Genomic DNA, 22,309 nt, shown 5'->3' with positions numbered 1-22,309 from the left:
GTCGGCTCGGTTGAGGGTCCCCCGGGTCCGAAATGCCGACACATATATTGTCTTGTCTAAATATGAGCTAAGGCTTAAAGAGATGCAAATGGAAAAGCAAGGTATGCTTCTAGCCTTAGTAAATTGTTTTTGGTACTAACATTATTCTACTAAGTGCTAGCAATCTTCTCAAAGTGAGAGAAATCGAATTGGAGAACTTGCACCAGCCTGCGGTGCACCGGACTGTCCGGTGCCTAGGCTGGCGCCCATGCCGCTCTCGGAAAAATACTGAGGGTGCCACGAATATAATTCACTAGACTGTCCGGTGTGCCAGCCGCACCCGGCCAACGGTCGGCCGCGCAATCAGCGGGCGACACGTGGACTTCACCAACAGTCACTAGGCCGCACCGGACTGTCTGGTGCACCACTGGACTGTCCGGTGTGCCACGGGGCCGGTGGCTGCAACGGTCGGCTTCGCTAGAAAAGGAAGGGAATCACGCACTGTTCACTGTCCGGTGGTGCACCGGACTGTCCGGTGCGCCCACAGACAGAAGGCAACCAAAGCCTACCAAATGGAGCTCCAACGGCTCCTAGCTCCTTTGGGGCTATAAAAGGAACCCCTAGGCGCATGGAGCAGACAACCAAGCACTCATTGAACATCCTGCAACGCCTAGACTTCGCAAGCACACATTCGATTCATTGCGATAGAGATTTGAGCACTTCTTTGAGCTGTGACTCCGCTGCGTTGTTTCGTGTGCTCGTTTCTTGACTTGTGTGCGTGTTGTTGCTGTGACTCTAGTTCTTGTGTGTGTTTCCATTCCCTCCCTTACTCTTGTGGTTCTTGTGATCAATCTTGTAAGGGTGAGAGATTCCTCACAAAGGGAATACTTGAGAAAAGGAAGAAATATGTGGTACTCAAGTTTCATCTTTGAATCATTTGAGAGGGATTGAGTGCAATCCTTGACCAAAGGAGGTCACAACAATGTGGAGTAGGCATTGGCCGAACCACGGGATAAAATCACCGTGTCACTTGTGCATCTTTTTATTACGATTGTTTTCTTCCATAGAGTTCTCACATATTCACTTGTGCTATTGTTCCTAAGTTTAATACATGTCCTAAAGGAACAATCAAGTGAAGAGTTATCTTCTCTCTACTTCTATTCATATCACCTTAGTTTTAATCCTACTAACATCTATTAGAAACCAAGTTTGTCTTGTTTAGAGTTGATTTTTGTAAGATCACCTATTCACCCCCTCTAGGTGCTCTCACCTGCGACCCGATACCCGATAGGTATTTACTTTATTATGGTATGTATATGAGCTAAATGTTCTACCCATGAGTATCTTATTAGGCAAAAACCTTCACCCAATGGGTAAGCGGGTATTAAAACGTTCCGTCCCCACTAATATATAAAATACCCGGTATAAACTTAGCCCAAAAACATGAACTTAGGCTTCAGTCATCCATCTCTTTTGACTATTTAACAACCTTTTGAGTGATAATATCATAGAAGACTTAACAACTATTTGATGACCATATAATAGAACATATAATATGTTATATGGTACTATTCTAGTGTTGCTACTTTATCCAATTATCTATAGTGTTCTTGAATAGATGATTGAATGATGTTGAAAATTTTGTAATGGTATTTAGATATACTTGTATAATGTAAATATTTAACATTTGTGGGTACGAGTGACCTGACGGGTGACTCATACCTATAGGTATAAGGTAAATCCATACTCATAATTAGATATGAGTGACCGACGAGACTATTTTTTATTATATATACGTGTATAATCTCTACTACTTATTAAGGTGGTAAGGGGTAGGCTGCCATTCCGTGTTATGCCATTCTCATTCCTCCTCCCCGGTCTTTCTCATTCTCCCCTTGCCGCAAAGTTCATTCTCATTCCCGGCTGCCATTCCGTGTTCTGCCAGTGTTCTACCATTCCCATTACCCCCTCCCCGCACTGTCTTTCTCATTCCCCCCTCCCCGCAAATCTCATTTCCATTCCCACGTGCATCCCACGCATAGCTAAAATTAAATTAAAAAAACACAAATATGGCTCCAATGGGATTCGAACCTGCGACCTCTCAAGCAAATGTGCTTGTAGCTACCACTACACCACATGTGTGTTTATGTCAATATCTTTTACAGTAAAAATATCTACTACATCTCTACCAAAGTCCACCTGCTACCTTTGCACAATGTGTAGTAGTAGATAATTATCAACGAGATTCCTGAATTATATTTTTGGATGGAGGGAGTAGTATTTAAAAAAGAGCCTTGCATGCAATTTCTTTTGTTTGAATAATGTTTTCAACTTAAATTATTTTTTATATGTGTGACATTTATTCTCCGTAATATTTTTTTCATGGCTCTGACTTGTGATTCATTTTCATAAACCAACGCCACTGGCAGGAGGCGCTCGCGTTGGCGTCGCTCATCGACGACGAAAAGAAGCTTGGCGACTACCAGTTCGACCTCTGGAAGCAGTACTACGTGGCCGCATGCGTCGCTGTGTTCGGCAAGCTTCGGCGTAGCCGCCGCTTGGACGCGGTCCAGAGTGGCTGCACCACGCTGTCTATCTTTAAATAGGGGGACCTCATGGTCGTCGCCAACGCCGGCGACTCTCGGGTTGTTCTGGGCACCGCTTCCGACAACGGCGCCGTCACACCGTCCAGCTCATCATCCACCTGAAGCTTAACCTCCCACGTAAGTCTGATCGGCCATGAATTCTTGTGCGCTGGGACGACGGTTGTTGCTGACGTTGTGTGAGTGTCTTCGAACAAGATTTATGTAGAGGATTAACACATCCGGTGGTGCAATGGCTAGGTGTACTACCTCGCTGATGAGCCTGGGGTGCACTTCGTTTGGCAGCCCAGCCAAGAGTCATCGGTACTCGCCATGTCGTGCGCGTTCGACGACTACTATATCAAGGACTATGGCGTCATCTTGGTACCTGAGGTGACGCAGAGGAGGACCGACATTAATGACCACTCGCCATCGTCGGGGTAGCTTTTGTGCCGGCCTGCCTTTAATTCTCTTCGCAAACACATACACTTGCTTTTTGTTTAAGCAAGCGTGTATGGTGGTGCGTACCTGATGACTGACTATGTACGAGGGAACTTCTACCGGCAGGTGTGACACGTGCTCTTCAATAATGAGACCATTTAAATCGTGACATATATCGAAGTCTACATGATACTGATGGTTGCAATGGAGTAGTGAAACAACTAAATTAAAATAACAAAATTTATGTATAGCTAGGATTACAAATTGATTATGAAATATTTTTTATAACAATATAAGACACATTTTGTATATAAGTTATTATGTTATTATATATTTCCGTTGTAATGCATGGATATTCACCTATATTAATAGATGTGTATTTACTCGTTGTCATACGAGATGAGACAGACAGTAGTATCTTGAACGTCGAGCGAACCCTACCCATCTCCGCAGTCCACAAATCCGCACCCAAAGCAAGCCCAACGAAACCCAGACGGCAACGAGACAGTTGTCATCTCACTCCACCGCACCGTCCGCGCACGGCTCGCCGGCCGTCAGTCACAGCACGACACCATCCGTTCCTGGCCTTCCTCCTGTGCAACTACCACTCGCGTCACCGCGGAAATTAACCCCGAAATCCAGCGCCTTCGGCACGAGCACGATCAGGCCTGCGCAGGAGATGGGGCGGAGAGGGGAGCCCTACTACGTCGAGGCGGTGCCGCCGGTGGACGTGAACAAGAACACAGAGTGGTTCATGTACCCGGGCGTCTGGACCACCTACATCCTCATGCTCTTCTTCGCCTGGCTTCTCGTCCTCTCCGTCTCTGGTTGCTCCCCGGGGGCAGCCTGGACCGTCGTCAACCTCGCGCACTTCGCCGTGAGTCCCCACCCTCTATCTCGTCCCCAGTCCCTCGCCCTTCTGATTTTGCGCATGTCTATGGATCGCTTCCGTCCACTGTATCCCTAGATTTGGTTGTGCTGGTACTTGGATTTACTAATTATCTCCTTCGGTGTGGATTATTTCTTCTCCCCAACTGTTTGTGGCCATTCACTTCCCGGCAGGACTTTTTGATTTTTGCTCTGCGTGTACGTGTTTAGCCAAAAAGATTATGTTCTTGGAATTCTAGATTTGCCATGATGCAAAGGCGGTACCTTTCTAGGAAAAGAGTGACGGATCATCTGCAATTAATCAGTATATATGCCCATGGATTGCTACAAATATAGGTAAGCCGTGGAAGAAATATTTTAACAGATGAAATATTAGTGTAAACTGTCTTTGGCAGGCTGGATGGGCTATTCTGTTTCCTTGTCATAAATTTTGTTCCCCACTTGTGTGTGGAACAGTTTCCCTCGCATAAAGTCAAAACAAGCATGCCATTCTTGGCCAGGGCCATTTCTATGTTTATTGGGAGCAGTTTGTTATCAGATATTGACTATTGAAAAGTTCATTCCTGTGTACTATGAATAACAACTAGTGGATCGAATTTTGGTTAGTTTTCTACAACAACTTGTTCGCAGTAGTAGTCCAGAACAGGTTTCACATTGTAATCTGCAGACTTATGTATTGTTCCATAATCAACATTTGGACTTCTACATGTCATGGTGTCCTGAAATACGAGCCTTGTAAATTATATTTGGTAATTCTCACCATGGGATAAAGATATTGTGTGTTCCTTTGGGTCAGGGATGCGTTTGATACAAATTTGGCTGACTCTATTCGACTCTGAAGAAGCATTTCATGCCATCTGCAATATCACATTATTTTTAATCCAAGTAATGGCATGCGTTCATCTAATCTCTCTCTCTCTCAGTTAAGAAACACATGGGTTGTGAATGGGTAGGAAAGACTTAAGTGAAAGAACTCAACCCCTTGCTATTCATGTTCCTTGCCTGTTGAATTTCAGTTGACACACTTGAAATGTTCTATTTTCAGATCACTTACCACTTCTTCCATTGGAAGAAAGGAACCCCTTTTGCTGCTGATGACCAAGGCATCTACAGCAGATTGACATGGTGGGAGCAAATTGACAATGGTCAGCAGCTTACTCGGAACAGGAAGTTTTTAACTGTGGTACCTGTGGTGCTGTAAGTTCCATCTCATCCTCTTGCAGTTCACACATGAACAAATTACTCTTTAGATTCTGGAAAGGAAATTAATACTAATCAGTACAGGCAGTGGTTGTTTGTGCAATCATATTGCACTTCATTCCTAATTAACAATTTTGGGTGTATCGGTTGCGATAGGATGTCTCTGCCTATTATAGAAAGCACAAAACATGCTAGAGCATGGTTATACACTTGTATTGATGTCACATTTTTTGGATTGACAAAAATGTGTTAAATGACGTAAATGTTGCATTATAAAAAGGAGTTTATTCTTTATAGACAAGAACAACAATTAAGAGGGTCTGTTAAACTTTTCAGCTAAGTTATCTAGCCAACCCTAAATATTAGGAAATTTATGTTCCAGCTATTATCCAACTACACTTGGTTTCTGCTGTTCCTTCAAGAACTAATTTGTTGCTTGTGATCCAAAAGTTAAATCCAGAAAAACTAGGATTTTCATGAGCAGTGCAAAGTTCTGGCTGATGATTAATCAGTTAGTGCCTGTCAGTGCTGCAAAGGCAGTTGAACTGGGCATATTATTACACTTCTTTTCCTAAGTGCAGCATCTTAGCATTTTGTATGCAATTTACAATATCATTGTATTTTTTTTAAACCAAGTCGATATTGCCATATAGAGTGACATACATTCTAAGGCGCCTTCTTACAGGTATCTTATTGCGTCGCACTTGACCGACTACAAGCAGCCGATGTTTTTTCTCAACACGATTGCAGTTTTCGTGCTGGTCGTGGCAAAATTGCCGAACATGCACAAGGTCCGCATATTTGGAATCAATGCAGACATCTGAGGACGGCTGCAAGAAGTACATGGATGCGATGCCATGATGTTATGAACAAGCAGTGTGTTTCTCAAACTCGACACAACTGCCTGTAATATATGTACAGGTTTAGAAAGAACTGTAAATGAATGATACTCTAGGATACAAGGTTTGCCTGCAGACTGCTCTGTGTTGCCGTTGCCGCTGCTTTCTTTTGAGTTTCACTGAAAGTGGAAACCATAACTTGGGTAAATGTAACGTTCGGTTTTCAGCTTCAGCAAGACAATAGTTTACCAACAAAAGTGTTTTAAAAAAATCCAAACAACAAAGAATATTTGATTAAGAAACAAAGAGAAATGAAATAAATACACTTACGCCACTAGCCTCCTCTATTTCACCCGCCTCATTTATTGTAATTCTTTACGTGCAACAAGGTGTATAAATGCAACTTTATTTTCCATTTACATTTTCACCATGTAACCTAGAGGTTCATAAACAATTTTCTATGCATAAGAGATATTTAAGAAACTATATCATACAATGATGTATCTTTAAAACTAGTTATATCATAAATGTTGTCAAGAGATAATATGTATGGAGAGTCATGCTGTTGTATTTTTTACATTTAACTCCTTAGAGATTTCTCAAGAGACCGAGTATTGAATGGGGTTATACATACTTTAAGGACACATACTATGTTGCAATTTTCCAAACAATAAATACACATAAAAAAGTCGCTCATACAACCCAATATATTTAATCATTATATCTTATTTACTATAACCACTCAAGAGACAACTCATTTATGTGGGTTATATGGGTAAAACCATATATTAGACTTAGAGAACCGTGCTATAAATGTTCATTCATCAAAATATGTATTTTGTGTTTTTTTTACACTTATTCCCTAAGATAGCTCTTAAAATACAAAAAATTATGTGGATTGTACTGTACTATGCTTGCATGCAAGTTTTCCTTTACTCCTTTATTTCCTTTCACCCACATGGAGTAGACTCGTTATTTTATTTAACCCCTTCTAACCTTTCTTTTCTTTATATGATTAATTTTCTTTCTTCAACTCCAAGACCGTGTGCACTTAAAGAAACTCACCTGCTAGTTTACTCACACTACGACAAAAATACCAGCTACACCTCTCCCCTTCCTCATCTTTTTCTTTCTCCCGACGTAGCATGCATACAGCTCTATACATCGCGCACCACTCGCGAAATGACCCATCCATGTGCGCGCATCTATTCCAATGTTGTTTTTGATGTTTGATGATCAATATAACATTTGGACTAATTTATTTGCAAGTGTTTGTGTTTGTTGGTTCACAGGATGCAAACTTAATTGGACTAAGATTTTAAGGATGCAACATCTCAAAAGAAGACTTAAAAAGACTAATAGAAGACTCTCAAATACTTAGCACAAGTCTAAGACACAAGACCAAAAGAGCCTAAACAAAGAAAATAGAAAAATTCAAGAAATGGGTTGTCGGCTGGCACAACGGATCGGTTACACAAAGAGCACTGCAAATCGGCTCTCGGTCATCTAGCTATCCGGACCGGTCTGGTCCAACGACTAGTAATCAATGGTCATTTGACGTGTCGATCTCCGGACTGGTCCGATGGCACACCAGACCTCTGTACTGTTGTAGAGAATCTATCAACCAACCAACGGCTAGCTGACGTGGAGGGCACCGGACCGGTTAGATGCGATGCAGAAAAGTTGCATTCCTCCAATGGTTACAATTGTGGGTTGGCACTATATATACCCACATAGCTGGCTATTTGAAGGTGTGGAGAGCTCAAAAAGATTGCCCAAGTGAAGAGACACATGTCTAAAGCTCCAAACACCGAAGTGCTTAATAGAATCACTTGGTGATTAGTGTAGGTGCTTTTGCGAAGTGCTTAGGTTAGTTAGACCTCTTTAGCGCTTTCTCTAGGTTTGTTCCTAGGTGTGTGAGTGAGGTTAGAAAACCCACTAAAACCCTCGGCTCTTTCACGAGTCATTGTAATATTGTACCGAGTGGTGAGAGAGTCTTATGAGGCCACACCAACCGAGTTTGTGGTGTGGTCGCCACACCACCATGTATCGGAGAGAATACAGGATTGGAACTACTTTAGAATACAGGATTGGAACTTAGATTGCATAACTCATTTTGAGGTAGAGACAGCAACACTTAGACGAAACCTAGTTTGCACATTATTGTTTAAGATTATTTGCATAGGTTTTGTTTAGGAGAATTATGTGTGACCTATATTAGCGAGAAAAATAAGTCCTAATTCACCCCCTCCATCACGCCTCGTATAGTAATCCTTTCAGGGAGGTTTTCATCCTTGTACATGTCCCCGTCCTCGCCAGGGACCCGATCCCCGCGAGGAACCCGTGGGGATCAATTGTTGAGTACAAATATTATAATATACACAAATAAACAAGGATTATCATGTGGGCAAGCAGTAACTGAATAAAAAATGGTTGAGGTTAGTGAATGAGGAATTTGCATCTTTATATGAGGTCATAGTGAGAAGATTTATTAAATTTGACCTTCATAGACCATGTGAGGGAGAGTCTAACTCCTAATTTGGGTCCCCATCATATCCCCATGAGAGAATTTTTATCCTCACCCCGACGTTAAGTTTTAGGTCCCCGCCCCACCTTCCCGTGGGGGAATTTTTATCCCCATACCGTTCGGGTCGTGTCCTGCGCGAATCCACCACCGTGGGGAAAATTGCCATCTTAACCTTGTATGCATTGTTATACATGTTGTTATCGTAAGGATGATGGTAGACCTTGAGGTTTGAGTCTAGCAGTGCTAGCTTTATGATGTGAGAACTGGGACAGTGTTGGTTGTGTAGGAATATGAAAGTGGATGTATTGATAGGAGACGGAGTACATATATAGAGAGACTCAACCCTAACCCTAATGGGTCGGCAGCCCAATAGTGGCGCCGGCCCACACACACACACAGTCTAATATCCCCCCGCAGTCACAACGAGGGTACCACACACGATGAGACTGGAGTAGAGGCCGAAGGTAGGAGCCTACGAGTTGAAATTCCCCCGCAGTCGCAGCGTCGTGATGGTGCGAATGTTACGGCTGGAGTAGAGACCGGTGTGTGCTCCAAGAAGACGATAGCCCCTAGATGTCGAGGTAGCCGAAGTCGAGGTGGTCGCGGTTGGGAGACACGCGGTTGGGAGACACGCAACAGAAACCTCCTCTGTTGTTCGCGTCGGCGTAGGGGAGGGAGGGGGAGCGCGCGGCCGGTGCAGGGAGGTCCGACGGCGGTTCAAGGCCGGGGAGGAGGAGCCCTGGCGGCGTAGGGGAGGGAGGCCGCCCCCAGGAGCGTGTGCGCCAGCGCCTAGCGCACGAGGGGAGGTGGCAGGAACCGAGCTCCAGGACATCTCGCGCAGGGAGGCTCGCCGGCCTAGGAGGGCTGGGAGCCGGCGGCTAGAGAGGAGCCGCCCCGGGAGGGAAGGATGAGCCTGTCGGGGCGGCGGCGCGGAAGTCGTGCCTAGGGCAGAGGTGGGGTGGCGGCTGGGGAAAGAAGTGAGGAAACCCTAATCCTCTGATACCATGTAGGAATATGAAAGTGGATGTATTGATAGGAGATGGAGCACATATATATAGAGACTCAACCCTAACCCTAATGGGCCGGCAGCCCAACAGTGGCGCTGGCCCACACACACTCACACACACAATCTAACAGGTTGGAAAGCGCTATTGTGGTGACAGACTTGTGTCGAGGGCTATCTTAGTGTTAAGCTTGAGCGGATTACTTGTGAGAATCTAGTATGTGGGACTGCCACGGTAGAGCCTAATGATGGTCTGTTTTGACATCTTAGCTAGCTTACTTTAGTGCGACCATGCGTTTCTATGTTGGCAAGGCATAACCTAATCCCACTAGTTAGCTCGATGTATTGCTCTCGATGGATAGCTTTGTGCATGGGTGTAGACTGAGAGTGGACATGATCTAGGTATAAAGGTGGCATGACTGAGTTCACTATGGCTGGGTGTTGATTTTTATTTTCCCACTCACTGGAACCTACCTCGAGCATGTGGTGCAGTGTACGACCTCTATGGAGTGTACTAATTCTTTCGAAAGGTTCATGCTCACGGATTTGGCGAGTTACAGTGTGATCCTTATAGCTAGATGAGCTATCTTATGAGCTAGATGAGAGTGTCTCTAGATGAGGTACTTGTGTTGCATTGGCAAGGTGGAGCTTGTTGAGTATGTTTTGTACTCAACCATTGTTGCTACCCTCTAGAGGATCCCGACTTCATGCCAGAGGACTTCGAGTAGGATCATATCCGCGTCCAGGTTGTGTCATAGTGGAGCCATGGAGGACAGGATCGTCTTCACACCTTGTTGGTTCTCATTATCATCTTGTTGACTACGATAGAGATAATCGTATGGCCGATGCCGTTGTAATCTTTAGTTTTTCATTAGAAGCTTTGTATGTATCTGGTTCCACTTGACTTATGATGTATTGTATCGAAAACTACGTTTTGCTTATTCAATACATTGTGGTTTGCGCTGATCTTTGGGTCCGTGCGCTTTAAGTGGTGTCAAAGCCATATTGGGTTGTAGGATGTAATCCTTAGTCTGAAATGCTATCTAGCCCTCCTTTCCTTGCTTAAACGTTCTTTGGGAATCTCATCTTCGGTTGCCCATCCTATACACTGATAAACCCTTGTTCATATCTTTGGAAGAAGTTAACCCTTGCACCTAATCTAACCATGTACACACCAGGCGCCCCAAAGGCCATAGGCCAGCAGATCATGTACTGACCATAACTATAATTGTCATATGTATTCTCCTCACCTATCCATAACTGTTTTAGTTCTTCGATTAAAAGCCACATGTGTATGTTCAACTCTAGCCCTGAATGCTCGAGGCCTGGAATAACAAGTGCAAGAAACATAAATTGCTCTTTCATGGCTAGCTTGGGCGGTAGATTGTACAGCATGATAAACACAAACACCAGCAAACAAGAGTACAAGCTTGCGTTCGTACTATAAGATGTGAAATTGTCAGTTGATGAACACTTCTAGTATCTCTAGCAAATTCTGGATCGAAGCTGTCCAATGTCTTCCAACAAATTCTGGATCGAAGTTGTCCAATGCCTTCCAAGCATCACCAATAAAACATCTTTCGGCTGCCAACGCAAGCAATTTCCAATAGTATAATGATATGCATAATTGAAAACAGTGATGACGAATTGACATTGTTGAAGGCGATAGAAACTAGCAAGATTAGGCACTAATATAACAAGTTCCAGGGGAGCAAACGCTATTTACTCAACAGTTGCTAGCACAGAACCAAGAAAACATGAAGGGGACAAGAGAGAAAAAAATACAAACACACCAATAAATTTTGTACAGAAGAAAAATGGTGGGTTGAATTATTCGATACATTACACGTTACTAAACTATATGCTTCTTTGGCTACACAACACTGTCCTCCAATTCCAACCACTTCCGTCTTTCCCCCGTTCACCCAGATTACTCACAAAGCACGAAGTATAAAATACACTTGCCGACAAGAATTCCGATATAAATACAACACATGTAGGCAACAGTGTCCAAAATGATGGCATTCAAGTCAACCACTAGGCGCCGCAATCGGTATGTCTTCCATGCTCTTTTGGAACATTATCTCAGTAGGTTTTAAGCACCCACGAATGTACTCCTGCCCAAGTTGGGCTCTCTCATTGTCCCCAAACCCGAACACAATGCCCTTACTTGTCACTGCAACAGTGTGGTACAGTCCGGTGCTTATTTGGGAGACGTAGTGATCCTGCAGGCTCTCAAGAGCGCGGGGCCTCATTACTTTGTCCAACGGTCCTCGGTCGGGAAACCCTAAGCTCCCAAAGCCCATCCATCCAAATGCAACAACTGAGCCCTTGTCCGTGAGAACAAATGTCTTTCTCTTCCTTGCACATACCTAAAAAAATAAGAAAACATGAAATGTTTCAGACATGGAAATGATTAGTAACACGTGTGTGAATAGCAATGGCCCTTTAATTAGAGACCAAGAAGTTAGTATCTCATATTTCTTTACTGTATAGAATAATTGATTTAAAACTTCTAAAAATAATAATCTGCAATGCCACTTTTGTTTAACTATATTCCAAAGTGCTTGCTAAATATCTTCCTTGCCAGTATGTGCAACAGACCTGCACAGCAACTTGGCCCTTCAAGCTGCTGATCAATTCTGGGCTAGTTTTATCATTCTCATCACCATGGCCTAAGGCTCCACAGTATCCTTTGCCCCATGTATAAACCTGTGAAGTTCAGACTTCATAATTATTATTATGCCTAGACAGAAAAAAAAAGGGCAGACCCAGTACCGGAGGCTCCCACATAAGTGGTCTGAGAAAGGGATAAACTGAGGCAAGCCTTCACCCGCAAATGTGGAGAGACTGCTTCGAAAAACCCACGACTGGTGACTCAGTGAGATACCTCTCGCCACTGCACCAGACCTGCCCTTCCCACGAGAACAATCATTAACAATATATATTTGGAATGCAAACAGGGCAATATAGACTTACATATCCTAGTGCATCAAGAGCCACGGCATGCTCATCTCCAGCAGAAACACGGACTACATGAATGTTTCTCCACTTAAATGATTGGATTGCACGTGGAAGAAGTTCATCATGCTGATCCCCATGTCCAAGGCAGAAATTAGTACAAGACCCAAAGGAATGAACTGTTCCATCATCTGTTACAGCAAACGTGTAGCTTGCACCGGCTGCAATCTGCACCACCGGAGTGGAGCCTTCAAACAATTCAATAAGCTTTGGAGTGGCCCTGTCTATGGTGTCACCATGACCAAGTTGGCCATGCGTATTACTTCCACAAGTATATACTTGTCCATCCCTAGTAAGAATCACAGTAAAACTTAGACCAGTAGCAACCTGTGAAAAGTTAGTAAGATGGCATCAGATTATGAATACTGAATTACAAAGGCAAAATGAAATATCTTAATGGATCAGAACAAAATCTAGGAAGCCTAGTGAATAGACAGGATAGAGAGATGCAATATAGATAAGTATCGAAAATAAATAGCCTCAGAAAGCTTATCCCAATAGCAGATAAATACATATAAAATGGTGAATGAGTGTGTGTTCATTGTTCAATAGAGAGCTGATGTAATATGTAATAGAAAGTATGAAACTGAACTAGCAGCAAGGATCAGAAGATAAGAATCACTTGTCCCAAAAAACGAAGAGAATTAGGTAGTTTGCCCTCAGGATCTAGGGCATGTTTGATTTCCTACATAAGACGCCACAATCTACCTAAGCTTAGTCACTAGAATTGAAGAACTAAGCTTAGGCAGAAAAGTTAGGCACATTGTGGCGCCTTAGGCAGCAAACTAAACAGCCCTAATTCCCAAAGACATGTGCACATGCACATGATTAACCAGGGAAGTGATCATTAACATGGGTCAAGTCAAATTTTGTTGTACTGGGCTACTGGCATATATAAAGAAAACATCAACATGTGAGTCTGATAGGATTCCTATTCCTACCAGGGACCTCCCTCAAGCTGTACTGGTGTACTGCTGGAGGTTGGCGGGGGACTGGGCGAGAGGGACGCCGGGACGCCGTGTTCACGGCGTGGGAAAACAGGCTAGCTCAGGTTCCGGCTTCCACAGGGAAGACGGCTAGGTAATTTCTTTGATGCTCCTTCCTCCTGTCTTACATCTCCTATTTATACTAGCCTCTCTCTCAATAGAAGGCAACTTATCTCTTAATAAAAGGAAACTAATCTCTCTGAATAAAAGGAAGCTTATCTCTAAATAAAAGGAAACTCTCAAAAGGAAATAGATCCTAGGATTACTGAATTACTGTTGGCTGTCCCAGCCTTGATCCCCTTCTCCTGCCGCATGCCCCCTGGCCTGCTGTTTCCTTTTGTACTGCATGCCGGTCATAACATCTCTCCCTGCCTGCGAAAACAGCTCGTCCTCGAGCTGGAAGTCAGGGTAGAGGTCTTTGAATGCAGCCAGTAGTTCCCATGTTGCTTCCTCGCGCGTCATCCCTTGCCACTGAATAAGAATATACCAGATGTCACGGCGCAGCTGTGCTTTGAGGGCTGTCACTGGTACTGGCAGCAGTCGCCCATCCTGGATTGGTGGTAGTGGCGTCGGCATGGCAGGCGGATCTCCTTTGTGGGCTTTCAGGAGGCCCACGTGGAAGACGTCGTGGATACGAGCACCCTCCGGCAGCTGTAGACGATACGCCACGCTGCCGATACGCTCCAGCACCTGGAAAGGTCCCGCATAGCGCGGACCCAATTTGCCCTTGGCATGAGGATCCAAGGACTTGGTGGTGCGATGTAGCAATCGCAACCAAACCCAATCACCGGTCTTGAACTCCATCTCCCGATGTGTGGCATCGTAATACTTCTTGGAGATCTGTTGTGCTTGAACAAGACGTTGACGGACTTCTGCCAGGACCTCATCGCGGCTGCGAAGGAGAGCATCCGTTGTCTCTGTCCGTGCGGTCCCTGGCTTGTAAGGCAAGAGGGCCGGAGGGGGTCGACCGTAGACCACCTCAAAGGGGGTTGCCCGCAACGCTGTGTGAAAGGATGTGTTGTAGCAATATTCCGCCCACGGCAACCATTCCACCCAAGCGCGCGGTCGGTCACCTGTCACACATCGAAGATACATGGCTATCACCTTGTTTACCACCTCGGATTGGCCATCCGTCTGAGGGTGGAAAGCCGTGCTTAAGCGCAGCTTGACACCGGCTAACTTGAAGAGATCGCGCCACACATGGCCGGTGAACACGGGATCCCTGTCGCTGACGATGGAGGAGGGAAACCCATGTAACCGGACGACGCCGTCGAAGAAGGCGCGAGCGACGGACGACGCTGTGTAAGGATGCCCCAGCGCAATAAAGTGCGCGTATTTGGAGAATTGATCGACCACCGTGAGGATGACCGCCTTGCCGCCCACCTTGGGAAGCCCCTCGATGAAGTCCATCGAAATGTCGGCCCATATTTGGGACGGCACGTCGAGCGGTTGTAGAAGGCCGGCTGGGTGCAGAGTCTCGGTCTTGTTTTTCTGGCACGTTTTGCATGTACGTACCCATTCTTGTACCAAGGCGCGATCGCTGGGGATGTAGAACTCGGCACGAAGGCGGTGGAGTGTTTTCTGAACACCCTCATGGCCTGCTGAGTGCGCCAAAGTGAGCACCTGGCGGCGCAGGTCCCCATGGTCGGGCACGAAGATGCGAGATCCGTGGAGGAAGAGGCCATCCTCCAGACGCCAAGGCGCTTCAAGGGTGCCCTCCTGCAGGCGCTGGAAAAGATGTTGCGCGGCGTCGGTGGAGCTGGTCGCGTTCCGGATCTCTTCCAGTAGGGCGAAGGAAGGCCCGGAGAGGGCATGGACCGAGGCGGCCCCCTCCGAACTTAGTGTCGAAGATGGGGACACCTCATCACGGCGAGACAGTGCGTCCGCCACAGTATTGAGGCGGCCCGGGCGGTACTCCACGTCGAAGTCGAAACCGAAGAGTTTGTTGAGCCATTGATGATGTGGCACAGTGGACAACCGTTGATCGAGTAGAAACTTGAGACTGTAGTGGTCCGTACGTACCCGAAAATAGCGACCCCAAAGATACGGTCGCCAATGGCGCACTGCTTGAACCAACCCAATCAACTCGCGTTCATACGCGGCGAGTTTCATGTGGCGTGGTGCAAATGGTCTGCTGAAGAAAGCGAGAGGTCTCGCGCCTTGGTGAAGTACGGCGCCAAACCCCACACCAGAGGCATCACAGTCGACTGTGAAGCACTTGTCGAAGTCCGGCATTTGGAGCACGGGTCCGGAGGTAAGGGCGGTCTTGAGTGCTTGGAATGCTGTTGTGGCCTCCTCATCCCACGTGAACGCGTCTCGGCGCAGGAGACGCGTGAGTGGTGCTGCAATCGTGCCGAAGTCGCGGATGAATTTGCGGTAGTAGCCCGCAAGGCCCAGGAAGCCGCGTAGGCCCCTGGCTGAGCTCGGCGTCGGCCATGTGGAGACGGCTACCACCTTAGCCGTGTCCATGGCTACCCCCTCCGCGGAGATCACATGGCCGAGGTACGCCACAGATTTTTCCCCAAATGAACATTTGGAGCGCTTGACATGTAGATGGTGTGCTCGGAGGGCATTGAGGACCACGCCCAAGTGCTGCAGGTGTTCGGCCCATGTGGCACTGTAGATTAGTATATCGTCAAAGAATACCAGGACGAACCTGCGGAGATAGGGCCGTAGCACATCATTCATTAGTGCCTGGAAGGTCGCTGGGGCGTTGGAGAGGCCAAAAGGCATCACCAAGAATTCATAGTGACCCTGATGTGTGCGAAAAGCAGTCTTGGCGATGTCATCCGGGTGCATTCGCACCTGGTGGTAGCCCGACCGGAGGTCGAGCTTAGTGAAGTAGCGAGCTCCATGCAGTTCATCGAGCAATTCCTCAACGACAGGAATGGGAAACTTATCCTTAGATGTCTTGGCGTTGAGGGCTCGGAAGTCGATGCAGAAGCGCCATGAGTTGTCATGTTTCCGGACCAAGAGCACCGGAGCAGAGAACGGCGAGGTGCTTGGCCGAATGATGCCTTGGGCAAGCATGGCTGCACACTGGCGTTCCAGTTCGTCCTTCTGGAGCTGGGGGTATCTGTAGGGGCGAACCGCGACTGGAGGAGTGCCTGGAAGAAGATGGATGCGGTGGTCGTACGGCCGAGGTGGAGGCAGCCCGGCCGGTTCGGTGAACACCACCTCAAATTGCTGGAGCAGGCGATCCATGAGTGGCTGGCCGGGTGTGGACGGTATGGCACATGAGGTCGGTGTGTGTGCCTGGCCCCTGCGCGAGCACAAGCCAGTCCACCGCACGGACCGGGAAGCCCGCGTGAAAGACATGCACATGTCCTTGAAATTCCACAGTATAGGTCCCAGTGTGCTGAGGAACTCTACGCCCAGGATGAGATCAAACTCGCCGAGGTTGATGTCGTAACAGTTGACGCAGAAAGCTTCGGCGTTGATGGCGATCTCCACGTTCCGTGCTACGCCCTGGCACGGCACGCGTTCCCCGTTAGCCACCATCACCCGAAGCGTGGGGCGGGGTTTAGTGGCTAATTTGAGGCGGTGCATGATGTCGACGTTGATGAAGTTGGTCGTCGATCCCGAGTCGAGAAGCGCCACCACCCGATGGCCGTGAATGATCACCGACAGGAGCATGGCCTGCTCGGTCCGGACCCCTGCAATAGCGTGAAGGGATACCGTCGGTGGAGGGTCGGAGTCCTGCATGGCGTCCGCCCCTGGGACCGTGGGATGTCCGGGCTCGCCGTGGTTGACGGCCCCGGCGTGATCCTCCGGTGTGAACGTGTCGTCGACGTAGTCCGCCGACTCCAGGTAGAAGAGACGCTGGCAGACGTGGCCACGGACATAGGGTTCGTCACAATTGTAACACAATCCTTGCCGTCGACGTTCCATCTGTTCCGCTGGTGTTAGCCGGCGGAACTGTCGTGTCGGTGTAGAGGAACCCGTTGATGGCGTCGAACCCGATGAAGGTAGCCCGTGCGGTTGTCGGGGTGGACCGGACGGCGGTGGTCGCGACGAGCTCCTCCCGCCACGTACTGGAGGAAACGCCCCTGGGCCAGCCGCACGGCGTTCGAACGCCCGTGCCAAGTGCATGGTTGTTTGCAGGTTCTGGGGTTCGCGTAGCTCGACGTCGATCCGTATGTGGTCGGGCAGTCCTCCCACAAAGAGCTCCGCCTTCTGGGATGCCGAGAGGTTGTGTGCATGGCACAGCACCGCATTGAAACGCTCGGCGTAGTCGTGCACCGTAGAGATGAACGGCAACCGGGCGAGCTCCGACAGCCTCGTGCCGCGCACTGCTGGCCCGAAACGTAGGGTGCAGAGCTCGCGGAAACGGTCCCAGGCTGGCATGCCTTCGTCTTGCTCGAGGGCGTAGTACCACGTCTGGGCGGCCCCAGTGAGATGGTACGATGCCAACCAGGTCCGATCCGAGGCCGGGGTACGTTGGCCTCGGAAGAACTGCTCACATTGGTTGATCCAATTGAGCGGGTCGACGGTGCCATCATATGTCGGGAAATCGAGTTTGTAGAAGCGAGGTGGCTGGGGACCGAAGCCTGGTCCCTGTCCCTGCGGAGGTGGCGCAGTGTCGTGCGACATGGCCCCCTCAAATTGTCCCCGGCCACCCTGGACCGAGCCGTAGGGTCCAAGGCCGTCGACGCCTCCGAAGTTGGCGCCGGTGCCGTAAGGTGCGTGAAACATCGCTGGCAATGGCATGCCGGCCGCTCCCGGCGGTGTCGGGGACGTCGTCATCGTGTACTGCGGCGCGCCCATGGATGCCATCGCATATGATGGGATCGGTGATGGTGACGCCGGCATGGATAGCATGTGTATGGGCACTCCTTGTGTTGTTGTCGCCCCGGTATGAGGAAGGGCATAGAGTGGCGGCTGTGGTGGGGGTATGGTAGGTGACGGGGCTGGCTGGGAGTACATGGATCGCAGGAGAAAATCCTGCATGGCTGCCATTGACCGGGACAGATCGTGGACCGCTGTGGCCACAGATTCCAGCGTGAGTATTGGCGTAGGTGTGGTGGAAACTGGTGGAGAGATGGTGGTGGACGGCCCTGGAACAGTGGAAGGCGATGGTGGCGGTGGGTGGCTGGTGAATGGAGGATCGCTGGACATAGCTGATACCAGGTTGATAGGATTCCTATTCCTACCAGGGACCTCCCTCAAGCTGTACTGGTGTACTGCTGGAGGTTGGCGGGGGACTGGGCGAGAGGGACGCCGTGTTCACGGCGTGGGAAAACAGGCTAGCTCATGTTCTGGCTTCCACAGGGAAGACGGCTAGGTAATTTCTTTGATGCTCCTTCCTCCTGTCTTACATCTCCTATTTATACTAGCCTCTCTCTCAATAGAAGGCAACTTATCTCTTAATAAAAGGAAACTAATCTCTCTGAATAAAAGGAAGCTTATCTCTAAATAAAAGGAAACTCTCAAAAGGAAATAGATCCTAGGATTACTGAATTACTGCTGGCTGTCCCAGCCTTGATCCCCTTCTCCTGCCGCATGCCCCCTGGCCTGCTGTTTCCTTTTGTACTGCATGCCGGTCATAACAGAGTCATACTGATTAACTACAGAATGTGATTTCAACAAGCACATGTGCAAAGACAATACTCTAGAAATCAATGGAGATCTTCAGAACTAAGCAATTTCACAGAAAATTTGAACATATTACGATTTAGAAAAAAAGGTAGATCAGACTTAGGAAAAAGTACAGGAGTATCATTGAAGAAACAAAACATAAAAGGATGAGAAAGATCTGTGGTCCCACCTGCTTGCAGGGAATCCCTTTAAGCGCTTCTACTTGCATTGGTCGAAATATAGTTCTTCCCACTTCGCCATGACCACAGCATAATGATGAGTTATCACCACAGGTGAAAACCTATTTAGACAAAACCCATCAGAACACCAAAGCAAGGAAAAGTAGTGATACTGTAATAAGCATAACTGGCATCAATTAAGGAGATCATCAATTACCTCCCCAGATTCCAAAACAAAAGCAGCATGGTTGTGTGAAGCAGAGATGTTTATAACACAAGAAAGTGATGGGAAGGAAACCCGACTGAATGCCGCACACTGTGTAGTATCTGGGCCATGACCTAGCACACCACACAAGCTGGACCCACAAGAATAGACAGAAGAGTCATGGACCAAAAGTGTGTGATATCTTCCTGTGGCTACTTGCATCTGGAAACATACAAAATGTTCACATGTATAAGAAAACAATTTGGGAAAGTAAAAAAAAATTGTAGCGATTTCAATGCCATCCACCATCAGGGAAACCTGTCTCCAAATACAAGATGACTACATTTTCTGAATTGGTATTATTATTTCTTTCTGAAAACATATAATATGACAATTAACAGTGAGCTCGAATACTAGTAAACTTGTAGTCAGTCTTGAAACAATATAAGCCTCTAGCTATGTTGGTTAGGTGGTCTGATTAGCACTCCTCGATTTTAGGCTAGAGTTAAAAAAATCATCCCGTCTGTCCCGCGTCAAAGCATAGGTCTAGGACCCGGCCCCAGTCATTCTCACATGGACTACGGTGCCGTTGTGTATGGGTTGGGGTTCAGGGGTTTTCTCTACCTGTGTGAAAAAGGTTTTCTTAATACAATGTCTGGGAGTGTCTTACCCCCACAGTCGAGTTTTTTAAAAATATTGAATAAGCCAAAGGCTCAATTTAATTAAGGCCCTATTCCAAACCTCTAGAACTAATTATTAGTCATCTAGTAAGTTGTTGGCTTGTTTTAGCTAGGTGGGAGCAGCAAACAACTAATAACTATTTGAGAGGTATAACTAACAATTAGCTGCTCTATTAGGCTATTAGTTGACCCGTTCTAAACCTCTCGGCTAATTTTAGCTGTTAACTATTAGTTTTAGAGGTGTTCTGGCGTCCAAAACGCTACCATGCACTGTCCAGAACAAAAATGCACACTAACAGCCTAACAGGAATTATATGGCAACTATCATTATTATGAGAAGTTACAACCGCGTCAATATGTAAGAAATTAAGGCATATTTATAATAGCAACTCAATTTACTAGGATTTCACCATCACAAACAATAATTTCCAAAAAGGTTTTAGAGTGTAATAGTGCAGTATATTACAAAGTTAACACTGTTTGATCCAGGAAAATGCATACCAGCATGTCAATAAAGGAACATTAACATGTTAATCAATCTGAGATAAGTTGTTAAGTCCCCTCCAAATCCAAAACAAACAAAAAAATCTACAATTAATATGACTAACATGTGCTAAATATCGCATTTAAGCCAAACATGGGCGTTTTGTCAGCTTCAAATTAGCTTCTTTTAAAATTTTACCTCATAAGCCAAGCATAATTAAACATGTGTTGGTAACCAAAGTGGGCAGAGTCCAGAGTGAGGCGAATATTTCTAAAACACAAGATAATCTCAAGGCTGTACATAAATATACAGGATACGAAGATTAAATTTTTCATAAGGCCTCGTAGAGTGAAGTGAAAGGAAGAAAGGAAGCATGCTCACGCTGCCCGATGTGGTCTCGACCGTGCCTGACGACTGCTCGACGGACTGCAGGAACCTGAGCACCTTCTTCCAGCTTCCCCCGCACCTCTCTAGCAGCCCCCCACGCGCGGCGGGCCCCATAGCCGCGAACGCCGCCCGCGCGGCGCAGAGCTTGGACGCGGCGTATTCGGCGAGCGGCCTGAGCGCGCGGCAGGTGGCCTCGAGCCTGGCGAGGTCGGCGGCCGCGAGCCCGCCCGAGGTCAGGACCTCCCCGATGAGGTGGCCTGGAAGCTCCTCGATGGGGAACGCGCGCGGCGCTTTCTCCCCGGCCATGGATCGACCGCCGCCGGGGGCCGGGTGAGCTGATGAAGCCTTGGGTCTCTTGGTCCCGATTGATCGGAACCATCCAAGGATCGGCCGCGCGGGTCGAAATGGCGCCGGGGTCAGCGGGGAGCGGCGGCCGCGGAGGGGGCTGGTGTTGGAGACCGAATCAGATCGAGCAGCCAGGTATCCGGCGCGCAGCTTGAGCAGCTCGGAGCACACCGGTGGCAGCGGAAGTAGCAAAACCCCGATTGGAACGAACCGAACCGAATCGAATCGAATCGAATCGCGCGGAGGAGATCCAATTGAGCAAGGAATAGCTCGGCACACCAAATCCCGACCTCAGCAGAACCAAACGTGGCGAATCGAGGCGGTGGTGGTGGCCACTGGCCAGTGGGGGATTTGCGGCCGGGGAGCGGAGAATCTTTACGCTGTATGACCTCAATTCACATGCGTTGATAGTTGAAGTTAATACTAGATTATCCAAATATAACCTAATCTGAGTTTCCTTACCCTCGCTTTTTTATTTTCTTTGAAAATCGGCGTGCACACGAACGAAATTTTTTTTGGCTATTGCTAGGCAAAATGAGAGCATGAGGCAGCTCTTGCATCCTATTTCAAACTCTTATCATATAAATTGTGTTATCTACGGTATAGAATAGTGTTTTACATGATTATATACACGATCTACTAAGGACAGCTTAACAATAGGTTTTTTTGGCTCATGTTCTTAACAAGCCAACGACTACTATGCAAGTAATCATTAGGTACAAGCATGCAAGCGAGTCTTTTGATCCGTTAGATCTAGATCCAAGTATATGCCATATTTATCACTTAAACTCTTCCATCATTGCCTCATGAGCTTTATAAAAAACCCTCTAACAAACTACGATGGCATCTATGGTTGAATCCAGAATCTAATGGGCCAATAGACTCGCTTACACGTTTACACCTAATGGTTACTTATATAGTATTCCTTGCCTCTTAACAATATGAACTGTGTCACATCGTGGCTAGTCTTGTATATCTCGACCTTA

General features: G+C 47.1%; 2 protein-coding genes across 2 annotated transcripts; one reads left to right on the top strand and one right to left on the bottom strand.

Annotated features, from left to right (window-relative positions):
* Positions 1-3,396: 3,396 nt before the first annotated feature.
* LOC100282252 (ORMDL family protein) lies at positions 3,397-6,181 on the top strand. The gene is made up of 3 exons (XM_023301662.2): positions 3,397-3,879; positions 4,936-5,087; positions 5,776-6,181. The coding sequence occupies exons 1-3, from the start codon at positions 3,682-3,684 to the stop codon at positions 5,912-5,914; spliced, it is 489 nt and encodes a 162-aa protein (XP_023157430.1). The 5' UTR covers positions 3,397-3,681; the 3' UTR covers positions 5,915-6,181.
* Positions 6,182-11,180: 4,999 nt separating this feature from the next.
* On the bottom strand, positions 11,181-22,002 carry LOC103647289 (ultraviolet-B receptor UVR8). Its single transcript, XM_008671837.4, has 6 exons — positions 20,973-22,002; positions 19,440-19,649; positions 19,234-19,344; positions 12,439-12,807; positions 12,064-12,171; positions 11,181-11,831 (listed from the first exon to the last, which is right to left on the bottom strand). Exons 1-6 carry the CDS (start codon positions 21,282-21,284, stop codon positions 11,490-11,492), a joined length of 1,452 nt encoding a protein of 483 aa, XP_008670059.1. The 5' UTR covers positions 21,285-22,002; the 3' UTR covers positions 11,181-11,489.
* Between the last annotated feature and the right edge of the window lie 307 nt (positions 22,003-22,309).

This window comes from Zea mays, chromosome 2 (assembly GCF_902167145.1).
Source record: "Zea mays cultivar B73 chromosome 2, Zm-B73-REFERENCE-NAM-5.0, whole genome shotgun sequence".
NCBI classification, from domain to species: domain Eukaryota; kingdom Viridiplantae; phylum Streptophyta; class Magnoliopsida; order Poales; family Poaceae; genus Zea; species Zea mays.
Note: the sequence above shows the minus strand (reverse complement) of the source record. Positions and strands in the feature narration are given on the sequence as shown.